This window comes from Vicugna pacos, chromosome 26, assembly GCF_048564905.1.
Source record: "Vicugna pacos chromosome 26, VicPac4, whole genome shotgun sequence".
NCBI lineage: Eukaryota > Metazoa > Chordata > Mammalia > Artiodactyla > Camelidae > Vicugna > Vicugna pacos.
The window spans coordinates 13558371-13575715 of record NC_133012.1 but is presented as its reverse complement, the minus strand read 5'-3'; the positions used below and the strand labels follow the sequence as shown (position 1 = coordinate 13575715).

The 17345-nt window shown below is 33.8% G+C and overlaps 1 protein-coding gene across 1 annotated transcript in view; it reads left to right on the top strand.

Moving 5' to 3' along the window:
- Positions 1–17345, top strand: part of SGCZ (sarcoglycan zeta) — a 454199-nt gene that overhangs the window by 423038 nt on the left and 13816 nt on the right. Inside the window, exon 6 of the mRNA XM_072950366.1 lies at positions 16586–16658. Within this exon, the coding sequence (XP_072806467.1) occupies positions 16586–16658 (73 nt within the window). The remainder of the gene's footprint in view (positions 1–16585; positions 16659–17345) is intronic.

The following is a 17345-nucleotide window of genomic DNA, read 5'->3' as shown; positions in this document are numbered from 1 at the left end:
AAGCAATAGGAAAATAAAGAGAAATGTACAAATGAAGTTCTAAGTCAAATAAATAAATCATGTCCCCATCCTCTTTCATTGCTATAGATTTTACCTGCAATTTGACAAATTTGGCTATTTCACAATTATTTTTCAGTTATTGTTACGACAGAAAATGCTGAGAGTAATTTTTAACTTCAGCCCGCTAAAAGCTAGCTATCAGACAATCATTCAACAAAATAAATTCTGGACAATGATAACCTTTCACTGAATACAAATATGTTCAGTTTGATGTCAACTTACCTGTTTTGAAGGGTCAAATGGGAAGGAGGAGTTAGGTTCTGAGAAGAACAGGCAGAAGTATAATTACTGGAGGGATTCAAGGTGTAGTGATTTAGAACATTTCCTCTGGCATTACAGCTCCACTGCTTTCTAGAAGTGTAATCATGATCAATTTATACCTCACTGGATTTTCATTGAATTAATGTGAGCTGACCCCTGTAAAGCATGCTGTCTGACACATAGTAAGTGGTCAATAAATGTAAGAAGTTATTGTTATTCTAACACACATAAAGGCATTACTTCAGTATGACATGTTAATGAAATGACACTCTTCCTCTCATATTACTTACTGTAAAGACCTTCTAAATGTTATTGTTTATCATTTACCTCTCTCTACATGACTATATAAAAGTTAATGTTGAACATTTTATGTAATACTGAATAATATTTAATCCAATGTAATAAAAGTAATTTAGTAGGTCTTTCAGAGGTATTTAAGTGAAAATAATATGAGATCACAAGAAGGAAAATAAAATGAAAAATAAATGTGGGAAATGTATTACATATTAAAATTTAGGACATAAAAATAAAGCATCACAACTAATCAAAATAATGAAATTAATAACATGCTGGTGTGACCTGTACCCTTTGACAAAGTATAGTCATTCGCATTAATTCATTTACTCCTCAGTACTTAGGGAGATGTGTATACTATCTTCATTTTGCAAACTGAGTCTCTAATTATGTGATTTTTCACAAAATATACACAGCTATCGATAGCAGACCAGGAATTAGATCCACTTCGCCTCTCTAAAGTCCAGTCTCATTTCTGCTTCATTTTATCTGTGTCAGTATATGCTTGGGTGTATAATACATTCAGATCCTGAATTAGAATTTCTGTAACAAGAAGGAGAGCTTCTAGGATCTGATTTATTTAGTAGGTAGATTTATTTAGTGGGCTGGAAAAAGTTGGAAGTAAAGGGGAATGAGCACACTTAAATACTATGTATCTGACTTTCTCAACTAAATCATAGAGTTCCTGGAGTAACCTCCCTATCTTCACGTAGCTATGTAAATTGAAAGCTTAGGATATGCCAAACAATATCATGGGGAGAGATTGAGATAAATGATTGATGTTAGAATCACTTTGGAAAAACAGTAATTTAATCTTGGTCTGCAATTTGAAAGGTCTATTGCAATTTGAAAAAGAACTAATTTTAGTTTTAACTCAACTGTATATTCATTAATCAGGCTGACGTTTGTCTTCAGAAGGAACTTGCTAGGGTGTGTCAAAATGAATTTTATTCCTAATTTGACCTGGAGTTTTATGTCAGTATGTTTTCCATATGTGGATAAAAATTTCCACGTTCATATAAATGATAACAAGGGCAATGTTTCATTTTACTATACAGGGAGGGAGGGAAGGAGGGAGAGAGGAAGGGAGAAAGAAAAAAAATTTGCAAGCTTGGATGAGTTGCCTACATTGTCCAATTACTAACTAGATGCATTAATTTTTGTTGCTGCTGTAATAATTGCCACAAACAGTGGCTTAAGACAACACATTTATTATCTACAGCTCTGGAGTTTGGAAGTCTGAAATGTTTCTGACTAGGCTAGAATCAAGGTGTTTGCTGGGCTGTGCTGCTTCCTGGAAGAATCCATTTTCTTGTCCTTCCCAGCTTCTAGAAGCCCTTGACTTTCCTGGGCTCCTGACCCCTTTATCTTCAAAGCCAGCAACAGCAGACCAGGTTGCTCACACACTGCCATGTCTCTGATTCTCCTTCTTCGTGATCCTTGTGATTGTTTTAGACCTCTTGGATAATCCAGAATAATTTTCCTATTTTGAAGTGATTAGATCCGTCTTAGTTCCATTTACCCTCTAAAATCCCCTTTGCTTTTAAGGTGACATATTCACAGATATCAGGGATTATGACGTGAATCTTTGGGGGTGGTGAGGAAGAGCATTATTCTGCTACAACACTAATTGATAATTGTTCTGTTTCATCAAACATATATTTTTACTCAACAAATAGAGGTTTCCCAAAGATAGGAAGAATAAGTACACGTTTCCTACTTTCTTAAATTCAGAATTTGGGGGGGAAACGCACCAAACTAGGAATGAGCATATTGGTTAGTCTGACTTTTTTTTGTCGTCGTTGGTTTGTACTTTTTCTAACGCTACGTCATCTGAATGCTGTATGCGTTTGGGCCAGTTATTTAGCCTCCCTTTGCCTTCAGTTCTTCGACTGTAAAATGGTGACGTTATCTGACTTAGTATTTGTTCAGTGCTTAGTACATGACAGGTGAGCTGAGTATTCAGTACCTGTTGCCGTGATTGTCAGTATTGTTAGTAGTTGTTATTGTCATAATAGTGTTACCAGTTTCTTCATCTGTTAGTTTCTGATCCTCCTACAAGGTTAACCTGAGGATCAGTAATATTTTGTTGGAGAGAACAGTATACAAATGACTTGAAATTAGAGCAAAGTAATGTCTCCTTCCAAATGTGGCCAAACTGGAAAAAAAAATTCCAAAATCCCGCTCATAATTGTGCAACTGAAAGACAGAAGGCTGGTGCATTATTCACCAGCTCTTCTCCCCATTGTTGAAAGGGAGCCTCAGGGGTGTTAATTCCCTGGCACAGCATTTCGGGGTGATCTTGGATGCTGCTTGTGCTCTGCTTCCTGGAGCTCCAAGAAGCAGAGAGACTCGCAGCACGTGCTGGAGGTGGGACGTACTGCACCTGAGCCCAAGATGCCTGGAGCTGATCTCCATCCACAGCTGTGGCCAAAGTCAGCTGTAAGACAGGTTGCCCATTTCCTTCAGAAATTAAAATATACTCGTTTTGATCACGGGTCTGGGCATGAGCTAGTAACCTCGTGATATGAATAAAAAATTGAAAAGAAAGATGTTTAAAGATCATTTATTCACAATATAGATGGTGCCAATCTCTATCAAGTAAATTACTCATTTATAGACTCAGCTTCTTATTTACACACAAATTTTATAACATCACTCCTTTGTCCAAATACAAACACAAAACTCATTCAATATTGGTGGATACAAGTTTCATTGCATGGCCTCCTTTAAGTTTATGGCTGAGAAATCAAATGAATTATTAGTTGGTAATTATTGATAATTATCCTGGTTATTCTGGACCTTAGGACAAGTGGATCAGAGTAAGCTTTCAGGAGCCAACCTACTTACTCATCCCTCCTTTACTACATGGCAGGTGAAATAAACCTCATGGAATCTCACTTTAAAACTTATCTAAGATTTTAATTATTCCAAACTTCCAACCACATTTGAATTTTTTATACCTTTGTAAGGTGGTCATTCTCCGTTTCAACATTTAATGACAGAACTCTCATAACCTCTTAAGACAGTCTGATTTATCTTTAGACATTAACTTAAAAAGTCATTTTATCTCTAAAAGAGATAACAAAACATTTCTATTTAAGATAACATCTAACTGAGATACTGCTACCACTTAAGAATTGTGTACATTTTGTACATTGGCTCAGTTTTTAGGAAAATACTTTTACAAGCACTCTTCATGTTAAATTAGAAACCTTGAAGATGAGATAATGTTTCCTGTATTTCTCTGAATATTATGCAATAAGTTTGAGTTTTTAATGGGGGCAAAGGAGAAAGAAAAGGACCTAAAATAAGAGGAGAGGAAATGAAGGTACACAAAACTTGAAAAGAAAACTGCCAAATGGAATTTTGACCTATGAAGATTTTATGAGACTTTCTAAGAATGCAGATATTTATGCATATTTTTTGGATGCCTAATTTTTCATTTTTAATTTATGCCATTAAGTAGTGTCCTATAATAGTTTAAATGGCTAAAAGTATTCCATTTATTGAACTACAATAGTTTATCAATTAGTTCCCTACTGTTGGACATTTTAGTTTCATCCAAGGAGCCTAAACAGGGGGTCATCAACTTTATTATAACTGCATTTTGTGCACATAGATAACTATCTCTTTAGAATAAATTCCTTGAAATTTAATTGTTTGTTCAAAATACCTCAGAAGATTTTTACCATTTTGTCCTCACACCAGCAGTGAATGATAATTCTCATATTCCTAAACCACCCCAAATCACTAAGTCTTTTAAACTGATTTTACACATACCAATAATGCTAAGCAATCATGAAATACACATTATAGTGTAATATATATTATATAATGTGTATATGCATGTAATACATAATATTATACATACAATATACTAAATATATGTATATTATACTTATATATATGTATTTACTTTATATATGTATAAATATATAATGTAATATATACATAAATCTTTTTAGTCTTACACAGTCCTTTGAGGAGGAGAGAAGAGTTTTTTTAATTTTACAAATGATAAAACTAAGATTTCAAATAATTAAATGATTTATTCAATTTCTCTTCAAGTTCTTAGTTATTTTCTGTTGGTTTCTTTGTCTTTGTTACTTTTAAGAGTTTTTTTTAATTGAAGTGTTTTTGACTTACAATGTTGTGTTAGTTTTTGTATATTTGGAAATCACTCTGTCAGTTATATGTGTTACAAATGTCTCCTCCAAGGTCAAGTTTTGCCTTTCAATTTCTTATGGTATCCTTTGTTGGGCAGAGACTCTTGATTCTAGTGTATCAGACTCGTCGTATTTTCCTTTACTATATTACAAATCTGAATTCCCTTATCTAAATTCAAGTTCTCTAATCTGAATTAGAATTCTCTAATCTGAAGTCAAAAAGATACCCTCCAATATTGTCTTCTACACATTTTATAATTTACACATCATGTTTTTAATACAGCTGAAATTGATTTTTGCATTTGACAGTAAATATATTTTGATTTTCCCATGTAAACAATTATTGTAGCATCATTTATTGAATAGTTGTTTCCCCACTTATATTCAATAGTAACTATTATAAATCAAGTTTTCATATAGATACAAATCTGATGGTCTGTTTCTGAAGTCTCTCCTGCTCCATTGGTCTATTTCTCCATCTCTACCACAGCCACACTGACTTAGTAAGCAGAACTTCACAATAAGTATTTGTATTTGTTAGGGAAAATTTGGCCATTTGGCTTTTGGATTGGGGGGGGCTAGGAATTCAGATTGTCTTGCTGTTCTTGCCCCATTACTCTTCTATATATATTAAATTTAGCCCCAGCTTGTGAACTTCCATGAAACAGTGTTGATTATCTGAGATTGCATTAAATCTGTTCAAGGTTTTGGGGAAAATTAACAACTTAAGTTGAGATCTTTTTATGATCACATTATACTCTCCTTATATTTAAAATTGCTTTAATGCCTTTTGATTGAAGTTAATAATTTATTCTATAAAAAGTTCACATAACTTTTATTAAATTTTAAGTCAAAGCAATTATTAATTTTATTAAATTTTCTGCAAGTTCTTTTAGATTTTCTATGTAGAAAATCATATTATATATACAGGTATATGAAGCATGAAGATTATGTTACTTTTTCCCTCAAACAACATCTTTTTTATATATCTGCATTTTCCTTCTCTTATTACCATGTGGTAAGACAAGACCTATAGCAGAGAGTTGAAGTGGTCAATCTAATCAAAAGGTAAAACCACATTGCACCTTTGTACTCTTTTTCTTAAATGAAATGTTTTAACATGCCACCACTTTCAGGATGCTTTAGGTTTTATGGTAGATGTTTCTTATCGGTGGAAGGAAGTTCACTTACATTCCTATTTTTCTTAAACGTGATCATGTTGTTAATCATGAAAGAATGTTGAACTTTTTGAATGATTTCTGTATCTTTTGATATGGATACATAATGTTCTTCATCAATAAGTAATTGATATTTTGATTAATTTTCTGCTGTTAAACCAAGTTCATATTCCTGTGATAACTCCTAAAGAAATGGTATTTCTTAATTTATTGTTGGTTTCAGAGGCTTTAGGATTTTGGTATCTATACTTGGTGTGAACTTTTAATTTCATATTTTGTATAGCCCTTGTCTGGATTTACCCCAAATATTGATATATTGGATCATCATCTTTCTCCTTTTCCAATTCTCTAGAAGTTTCTATTGGATCAGAATTGTATTTGGCGATATTGTCAGGACTCAAAAACAAAACCATCTGTGTCTGGCTTTCCCCAGTGAGATACTATATATAATCTACATGCACACACACAGGCACACTTACAGACGTGTATGTTTATGTCACAACTTACGCTTTCTAGAAAATAAATGAACATTTTGTGTTGAAACTATTGCCTCTGCTTAAACAGTCAATGGTGAAATATTTGCTGAGTATATCAGTTGATACCAGAAATGTAAAATCTCAAATCTAGATTGTTCTGTTGTATATTACTCCAGATTTACCAGCACAGATGTCTTTATACCAAAAATTCTAATGCTAAGAGTAATGCTGAAACATTACTCTTGCAGCTAAGTGAGCCACTATCTTTGAAGAGGCTTGTGTGGCACATAAACACACCACCCACATAAAACACAGGGTGACATAACAGCACACAAGTTTTGAAGATCCCTTGGACTTGCCTGTCGATACTTAGACTGGTTATGATTTGGGTGAAGCTTTAATGGCTTACTCTGCTTAGAACTGTTCTAAAGATAAAAGTAACGTGTTCCTGGCAATCGCAGCTGGGAGTGTGATGAGTATTCTTTCCAAAGAAAGTTCATTTTGGAGGAAAACGAGGTTAGTTCTGGTGAAAACCTACCATTTCTTTAGACTAATTAAAAGTAATGCTACCAAACCTCTTGTGGGTAGAAAACAAACACAAATAAATGGAGCTGTCTTTGTTTCCTAATTGGTACACAGTGAATTACATGGCAGATGATAACACAAAATTCACAGGAGCAATCTGGAACAAGAGGTTAAAAAAAAATTCTAGAAACAAAAGAATGAAGGAATTTGTTTTGTCATTAGCAAGTGCTTTCTTCCTGGCCGTTTCCCAGCTGGGCTTTGTGGTATGGACATTGTTTTTCAGACAGAATGCCGTTGTGCACACTTAATAGACTACAGTATAGTGTAAACATAACTTTCGTATGCACTGGGAAACCAGAACATTTGTGTGATTCCCTTTCTTGGACTTATTTGCTTTATTGCCGTGCTTTGGAACCAAACCCTCAGTATCTCTGAGATAGGCCTTTAAATCCATAAACACATGTAATACCCGAAGCCCCTAAAGACAGTTGGTTACCATCTCTTCTGGACAAACTTGTCTATGGATTTCTGTTCTCCATAGAATGTGCTTTAATGGCAATGTATCACGATTCCCGGGGGAAAAAATCATTGGGAAATAAAAGTGCCGCTGAGATCCTTGTCATTCCACTTGTAATGATCAGCACGGTGTGTCAGCTGGAAACACAGCCTTCCTGCCTGTGACTACCAGCAGTAGAAAGCCCATCTTACTTCTCTCCAGAAAGCAGTCTAAGCAGGGTAAAGAATAAAATAAGACAAAAAGGCAGGACTAGGATATGTACTTTCTTTCCCCAAAGAACCTGAGTTTATGGTACCACTGACAGTAGATTTTTAGATAAATGAATTTCCTCAAGGATCAGAAAAGCTTAAATTGCATGTGGATTAAGCAGTGATAGAATTTATAAAGGAAAAGGTTGTACAGAAAATGTGCATCTGTAAGAATGAATATGACCTTAAAGAAGGAAAACTAGTATTAGCTATGCTATCTGTATTTAAGTAAAATTTCCAAACCTCAAAACAAACTATGCTATTAGATCAAGTGTCTCAAAGCTTGCAATGACCACTTAAATGTGGTAAAAATATAAATCACCTAGAGAGCTGGTCTTATTGATTTTCCAAATCTCATTATGAATTAATCTTTTATGAAATCTTTTGAAAAACAAGTATTAACAATAATAGTATAGGTAGTTCATTTGTTATCAAGTTCTTTATTTTTATATTTTAATTTCTGTTAAGATGTGTACAATGTAGTGATAAATCAATTTAAATATAGCTACCTTTTGATAAATCCATGATGAGAATCTTATTGTGTGCGCTAAAGATATGCTGGTGGTGACACTTTTTCATACAAGATTTTTTAAAGGCCTCAAATGTGCATTGCTTCTCATTCCTTTAGTGATTATTAAAGTAAAGGGCAAATGGACAACCTTAGTAATTACAGACCTTGGAATTACTTACTATTCTGAAAATATATACCCTAAGCGTGACTGAGGAGAGCCCTGCTTGACCTTCCAGTGCTCTTTTATGAAAGTGGAAATTTGAAAGAGAGGTTACTTCTATATCTTTTTCTTGATATAGTTTCCATCAAGTTTTACTACATTTGAAAATAGTTTTTTCCTTTTCTCTTTTCTCCACACACACTTTTGAATTTCAGATATTCTTTGCTTTAATAAAAGGAATGGAAAAAATTAACAAATGAAGAGCTTTCTTCCCCCCCTAAAAATAATAGAAATAAATGCTAGAAAAATACAAGCTACTGGAAGGCTGTAACATATGAGCAAGAAGGTATCTGCATTATTTCAAGTGATGATATATTTGTCTAATTTTCTTTATTAGTGATAAAATGTTTTATTTTTGAATATATTTCTTCTTGAAGAAAATAATTTTATTCTAATATATTTTCCATCTGATTATCAGGTACCTTTTCCATTATCTCACTTTATATTCTGAAAACCTTCAGAAGTGGAAGAGAGGACATGATTTGGCATCTGAGAACAAATGCCTTGATATGTTTTTTAAATATTGGAAAAAAGTGACTGAGAAGTAAAGACAGATTGTGAAATAATTTATTTCCAGAAATATCAGCAGCTTAATCTCTAGTCTCAAATGAACAATACGGTGGTGTTTTTTTGTGTGTGTATTTCCATTGGAGACAGTTTAACAATATTGTTTCCCTGTTTTACTAGAAAAATTAGCATTGGATAGATTGATAATAACAGTTTTAATAAATTCAGATCATCACCTCAGGATATAATAACCTGATTTGTGTTGATGTATTAAACAAAGAAATACACTGGGAAACAGAAACTTAGCAAGTTTTACATATTAGTCATAAAATACTGCAGAGTAGTTTTTAATTTATTCTTGCTTTTATTAATACTTTCATTCCCATTCTTTCTTTCATTTACTGATCCTTAGCTATATTAGAATCCAAGATCAGTACTAAGCATACAAAATTTATTAAGACAAAGTCCTTGAGATCAAGGAACTCATAAGTAAATTGCAAAGCAATGTGATAACTGCCAGGCACAGTAATTTTCACAAGGAGCTGGGGAAGTTTAGCAGACAGAAGAGAAGGAAGGACACAGAAAATGTTTCAGAGAAAATCCCCTAGAATCAGATCTTGAAGACTGAGTAGAGATTACCATCAAAGAGGCGAGAGGTTGAGGGCTGGAAAGAAGTAGTATCCTTGACAGTTTATAAACATTTCAAAATCTGCAGAAGTTTTATTGTCACTGGAATATCAAAAGCAGAGAACTGCTAAGAGGTAAGTCCTACTAAGGAATTTGGGCTTGACTTGCATAGACAATTGGATTCCAGAAGCATTGTAAGTGAGAATTACAGTCGGCTTTGTATTTCTGAAATTTAGTTGGCTGTGGTACAGAGGAATAATTTGAGAGAAAATATAAGTAATATTGAAGTTGTAGAAAAAAGTAAAATAATACAGAAATTGAATAGGAAAAGGCATCTATGTATACTTCCTCAGTTTCTGACTTGAGTTGTTAGGACATGACTTTACCATTAACCAAATTAGGTGGAATAAAAAGAGGGAGGGAAAAAAGCTCTCATAAAAAGTCCTTGAAATATTGATCCTTACCAATATTTATTAATTACCTCACATGTATGATACCATGTTGTGCACAAGAATACAACAGGATATAAGCAACATTATTGATTTTTAAATTTTTTTTAGCCTAGAAGGAGAGTAGCACACAATTTAGTATGCAAGATTTCAGAATGATTGCTTCCAAATGATTTAAAGGTAGTGAACTCTAAATATGTTCAGAGAATGAACAGATAGCACTTACCTTGAGAGGTTGAAACATTAGTAAAGAGAGTCCGTAGATGAGGAGAGGAAAAGAAGTCTGAGCAAATGGATTCTGCATTCAAGCAGAAGTCTTGAATGGTGGACAGAGGCAGTATCCAAGAAAATAATTACACATTTTTATATAGGTGAGATATCAATAGATTTGATAAGATTAGTGTAACAACGTATAGATTGTATTTTGTACAGTTAACTAGAAGCAGGAACACCATTTTGATTATTAAAATAGCACAAATAGGAGACTTATTTTATGTTGAGCTGTGTTGACATTTTTTTCTTTTAAAGGGTAATGATGCTTTCAGGATTCAAAGGACCTTATCTTAATAGCGTAAAAGAAATGACAGTTAATAATTTACTTTTGCCAATGTGGTAACTCCACCCCTTCCCCCAAATAATTTTTCTGTCCATTTTTAGGAGCAAACTTATTTCCACTTGTATTTAAGGAGAAACAATAAGAGGTATGGCATACAGGGTTCGACATTTCTGGAAAAAAAAAATTATGTAACTGTGACATTTAGAAATTGAAGGTACCTTGGAGATAATGTTATTTAGAGCTTAATTTTACAAATAGCAATCAGGGGCTTTAAATACTTGTCAAAGATCAAAGAATGAATTAGAGGCAGATTTGGGAATGAAATGAAACTGTTCCCTGTCTCATCTTCTACTTTACCAATTTAGATCTGGGGGGAAAGAGATGGAAATAAAGGAAAAAGAAAGCAAGACATGAAGACTTTCAAAGAATTGGAAGTATTCAGAAGCATAAGTTTAAATTTGAAGATGATGAATAAATAATAATCCTCTGGCCCTTGAACTCGGGATGAATTTGCCCTGAACCACAACCCTATTCTAGTGCAGGAATTTAAAATGCTGCCCAAGATTCCCATTAATTGTCATGAGAAGAAGGCAGGAGTGATAAATACTCATGTTCTCTCTCTCTTTTTTTTTTTTAAATTTTATTTCTGGAGGGGGATAATTAGGTTATGTATTTACTGTAATGGGACTGAACCCAAGACCTCTTGTGTGCTAAGCACACTCTCCATCACTGAGTCATACCCTTCCCCGATACTCATGTTCTCTTAACCTCCTTTGCCTCCTGTCTTCTGTTACCTCTTCTGTCCCGTATTGATCTGGATGTGACATTCATTCCCTTCTTTGTCCCTCTCCAAAAAAAAAAAAAAAAAAACCACAAAAATTACAATGATCATTGTAGATTTTATTGAAAACCTGAAGGCAGTAGGAGATCTCACTGGCATACATCAAAACAAATAACAGTAGAATTTAGATGTTGCTCCTCCTCTTTAGCTTCCTTTCCCACAGACTGCCCCAGTCTTCGCTCCTTCCTTCCCCCATCCATCTGGCTTTACTCTTTATTTTATTCTCCTTTCTGGTTCTCCAGAACAGCGAGCATTCTGTGCCAGACAGCCTCCTCCTTCGAAGCCTTTCCAGCAGCTCATAGAGGCCCTGGCGAGGATGGCTGCTCCCTGGGCGGCTTTCTGCTGCTGTCCTTCGTCTTACTTCTAAACCAGTGTAAACACTGACCGCTTCAACCACTTCAGACAGACATAGTAATGAATGTCTATATTATAGTAGATAAAGTGCTAGGAAGCAGAACTACAGAAATGAAAAAGGCCCCTGATTTCAAATAGAATAATAAAAAAAGATTTCTAATTTATAAAGTATCTTTCAAGTTATTTAACCAAAGAATTTACATGCATTTAATAGCACAGGAACAAACCTGAAGATAATGAAGAAATAGGAATATTTTTGCCCCTGAAACCTAGATGACCCTGGACTTCAGTCCTGTTCCAGTATAGCAATTTAAAAATGCTGTCTAATGTCAATTTTTTTTTAACTACATCTCCTAAGAATCCCATGGATTAGATATGGGAGGTGAAATGGCTGATCAAGCTCCTCCACCTTAAGTTTTGAGGTTGGAATTCTTACCTATTCAATGACTAAGGTTTCACTTTTGAGAAAAGAAATATTCTAAAAATGACACCCTGTACCACTCTTTCCCTAACTTCAATTTTTAAAAGGGAACTAAAACTCTGGTAGAGTTAATGACTGTTTCACTTACTCCAATTATTCAAGTATGCATTTCTATTATATCTTTCACGGAGAACTGATAAGTATAAAACACAGAAAAATCATAGCCACTCATTTTACTTACTAAAGGGCCTACTATGCATTTTTGTTTTTATGTCTCCTCAATTTTTTAAACATTATGATGAAGTTCAATTAAAAGTAAAATCTTGTTGGGCTGTTTTTTAGAAGAACCTTCTTTCTCAGAGCTTATTTGAGCATTGATTGATCTCATCTGGTACCCCAGCAGCTACATTAGGGAATTCCTTGATTTACTGAATAAAGTTTTGATTAATAACATGCATTTACTATTTAACATTCAAGAATCTCTTTACAGTGTCCAAATTTCAGGTTTCAAACTTCAGCATGAGACTATGTTACTTGAAGGTATGCATTTTGGGGTATAGAGATTTCACATATTAATGAGTGGACCCATGTCAGGACATTAACTCTACAGACACAATGTGGACATTTTCTGTGGCGGATTTTCAGAAAGAAAAGTGATAGAGAGAATTAAGGAATACTGAATTCTTACTACAAACCAGATTCTTTTATATCCTATTTAGGAAAAATCTAACCCAAATTGTAAGACATTACTATTTTTATTTATATCTGTAGAAACTGAAGTTTGGAGAGATTAAATAACTTGCTCAAGGTCATTTAAATGAAATGAAGGAACTGGGATTGCTTTGCAAATTGACTAACTTCAAAGTTCATAAAAAAACCTGAACTCCAAGATTCTAGCCTCATCAATAAGGTATTTAATTTCTCTGATTAGAGCTTCCTTGTCTTTCAGCTGTAAACAATCTATTATCTGCTTATATTAAAAAATACCTGTGAGAAAACAAATGAGATAATGTATGTAAAACTAGTATTTCAAAGCATAGAGGTATTTTTGCTTTGCTTCTATGTATATTACTGACCACAGTTTCTTCTGCACAAAGCCAACAACCCCATAAAATATTAGCTGACATTAACTGCGGTAGAATTCATGAAGCTGGTGGCTGGAAAGATGCCACATTTCACAGAATTTATTTTTTCAGTTACCATAAAGTTGAGAAGAACCTGGGAATACCAGGTATTTTTGGTTTCCTTTTCTTGTCCTGCCTGTTCTGGAGCAAATGACTTCCCAAAGACATATATGGATGTCAGCAAATTGATAACGAGTTAGCGTAGAGTATAGCGTTAGAGTAGAGGTAGCCATGCTAGGAAGGATACGTAAATTTACTTTGAATGATGCTTTTAATTTAGGGAGGGGTGGTATTTTATCTTAGGCATTTGTAAAGAGTAGCATCCCAGCTTATGTCTAAAACTGTTTTCAAATATAAAGTAGGACCACAATTCATATATATGCTTTTTCCTTTCTAACAAAGAATATGACATCCTTATTCTTTGGTTTTGAGGCTAGAAAGAATGAGATCCAGCTTTTGATCCGGAAGCTTGCCTGCCTCATTTTTCCTGACCATTACAGTAGTCAGCAGTCTATGTTTTCTCTGTCTTATAACACCATCTTCACTTTAAGTTATTTGAAATATCTTTTAGCATCTATACCATCAAGCAAAACTGACATTGTACCCTTTTGAACAGCCCTTTTCAACAACAATAAGCAACAAATATTTATTTAGTCAACAAGTTTAAATAGACATTTTGATAAATGCCTATGTTCTGTTCCTTTTTCTGTCCTGCTTTCTTTTTGGTTTCCGTGGTTTCTATAACTTAAGATGTGAGAATTCATCACACATTTTTTTTTCCATGAAGTGAGGATGTGTACTTTTGGCACCAAATAAATGTTGACTAATGGTTAGATTTATGAGGTGAAATATATGATACCCAATTAATTTTGAATTTCAGAAAAACAACAAAAAGAATTTTGTACGTCTCCTGCAAATATTGCATGTTATACTAAAAAATGATTTTATGTGTAACTGAAATTCAGGATTAATTCAGTGTCCTATATTTTTAATTGCTAAGTCTGATAATCCTACCAACAGTCTGAACTTTGTAAAAATTTCCCATTCATAGGAAATGTGTATATGCTGTAAGAGTATGTGTCTGGCTCAGATGGCTTTTATTCTTCCTCAGTGATTTCCTTTTAAGATTATCATTGTTGCTTATTAATTGTTGTCCTTTTGACTAATTTTGGGACAAACAGGAAGAGGATAAGATTAGTTTTCTTATTCTCTGGAACTCTGCAGTTAATTATTTATGTTATTTTATGCAGTTTTTAATTTAGCCCCTTGGATGGTATGATTATACATTTATTTCTTCAAGAATATTTTTTCAATCATCAATAACTTTATATGTTGATACTTAGAATTGAGATTTCTGTCAGCTTTTCATCCTCATTATAAAGTTAAACTTTTGATAGCAATCTGCTTTCGCTTTCACTGATACATTTTGTGCTCAGTTACTATGTGTGCCATTCTGTGTTTGAAAATAAATATTGCTGGGGGTTTTCAGTTATAGTTCTGGTATCTTGTCTGGGAAGTTTTCAAAATTACAGAATAGTAGAAATTAATTTTTGAACTTTGCAGATGGATAACTGTCTTTTCTGGAAATAACTTATTTTAAAATGTCAAAGGAGTCTCTCCCTGAGATAAGAACATTTATATCTTGGAATGTTTTTTCAAATGCCACCCCCACCACAATCACAAAATCAGAGTTTTATCTAAAACTGTTACGTTACTTTCAAAGACCTATTTCTAAGAACTGTCCACTCAAAGAAATAAAATATTTTACAAAATATCAAAACAGCAAACTCCTTAAATAATTGCTCTCTATTTGTGATAACAGTTAAATATATAAACAGTATACACCCAATGGATTCTCTTTAGTAAAGCAAACAAGCGCCAACCAACAACTACTAAAACCCTCTTGTTGTAAGAGGTCAACAAGTGTGGATAGCTTTCAGCTTATAAACTATAAACTGAAATCTGTAATCTTAGGAATTTACTGGAGCAGAACCTTATAAATTTACCCTTAGAATCATAATATAGATGAAATCATTCTATAGACCTTGAAAAAATCTCTTCCTCTGTGATTCAAGATCAGAATCTCCATTGCTGTTTTATGCAGAGGAGTCTTCTAGTGAGTCTAGTGTATTTCACTATATATACACTTACTTTTAGGGAATTTACATGTTAACTCTAATTTCCTAGTGACAGTTTTTTCATTGCTTTTTGAATGAATATGTTTTATATTATTCTTCATGATAAGCAAAAGCAGCTTCATTTTGTAGGCATAAAATTTATATATTTTTTTCAGGTTGTATTATTGAGCTAAGCATTTTTTAATTTACGTTGTATTGTTGAGCTAAGCGTTGAGGTCACTGAGGGAGCAAGCATGACATTCTTACACCAAGATGTTTGAAGAAGTTTAAACAAAAAGAAAATAAAGCTTATTCTGAAGGGAATGATCTTAAACATTTATATAAAATTACAAAGGGAAAAAAAGAAGTTTTGTTATTGTCATCTTTAAAAAATGTTTTTGCATTTCATTTTTGGAAAGGAATATTATTTTATTTTGCTCACTTAAATTAGAAAAATCTCTGTAAACCTGGAAAATCAAATGGACTTGATAAATGAAAGTTTATATGGAGTATCATTCAACTGCCTGAATGCATGACCTCTTCAGATAACTGTGACCCCTTATGAAGTCCATTCTAATGAAATGAATTCAAGCAGCTGATGATTTTAGATTGAGCCTTAATTCCAGAGAGGTCAAAGTCAGGTGCCCTGTTCTCTGTAGTTTGATGATCACTCTAAGCAAAGTTGGGAGCTGTATGTGGGAGAATTGCAAAATGCCCTATGAGACCTGTGTCTTTAAGTAATTAATAATATACTCCATCGAAGCACATGGATAACTTCACATTTCCATTCCTGCTCTGCTGTTTGTAGAAAGAATTGAGTGTTGTGACCTACCCCTCCCTCAAATTCACTTACCTGGGAATTAAGACAAGGGAAGGAAATGGGTCTTTGTTGTGTGATCAGAGGGTGAAAATTCTCACGCAATCTGAACCTTTATAAATAAGATCATCTTAAAAGGGGTCAAAATGGTAGGATTTAGATTTACTCTCCTTGGCCCTTCACTGCCTTGATCTATTTTTCTGTACTTCTGTTTTCAGTTGTCCCATTTATAGAAGATGCATAAAAATAGAAATGAAAACCAATATGTCTATCCATTTGCGTGTTCTAACTACTGGGCTCATGTTACCCTCAGGCACTGAAGGAGCAGTGTTCGGGCACTCTGTGGAGACACCTCACATCAGAGCGGAACCTTCCCAAGACCTCAGGTAAGTCCTGGCATTTATACCTGTGTCATAGTTTCCATCACTGGTGATCGTTTTGATATATAAAGAACTAAAGTAGAAAATATACTATATAACTGTAAAAAAAATTGACCATCCCTGCCTACATGGTAAATAGATAGTCACATTTTTGATTAAGTCAAGAAAATGTGAGTTATTATTCTATCCTTTTGTATATTTTTCCCTGACAAACATACAATGGATATAAAATACAGACATCAGACAGGAGAAGTGTGGGAAAAGAAAAAGAAAAGGCAGTTACAGATGTTGAGAGAAGGACTAATAAAAATAGGGATTCCAGAAATTCTGATATAGACAGTGTAATATAGGGCATAAAGAAAGGGGAGGCAGAGACTGGGGAAAAGCTATAAATGATTAGGCAGTGTAAAGTAGAGGGAAATACAGGAAGAAATGTAAATACTAATCAGAAAAAGACAGAACTTAATTGCCCTATGGAGGACACCTCAATCTAATATTTAAATGGAGTTAGCTGCCCCTTGACATTGTACTGTTTCTGACAGTCACAGTTTTATTAAAAGCCCTCACTACCCAGAAGATTGTGAGATGACAGCATAATAAGGAATCCTCCCTGTATAATCATGGCAACTGTTGATAAAACTTGAAATAATAAAATCTAGTAACTGATCCATTGATGTTCTTAATTCAATAAAT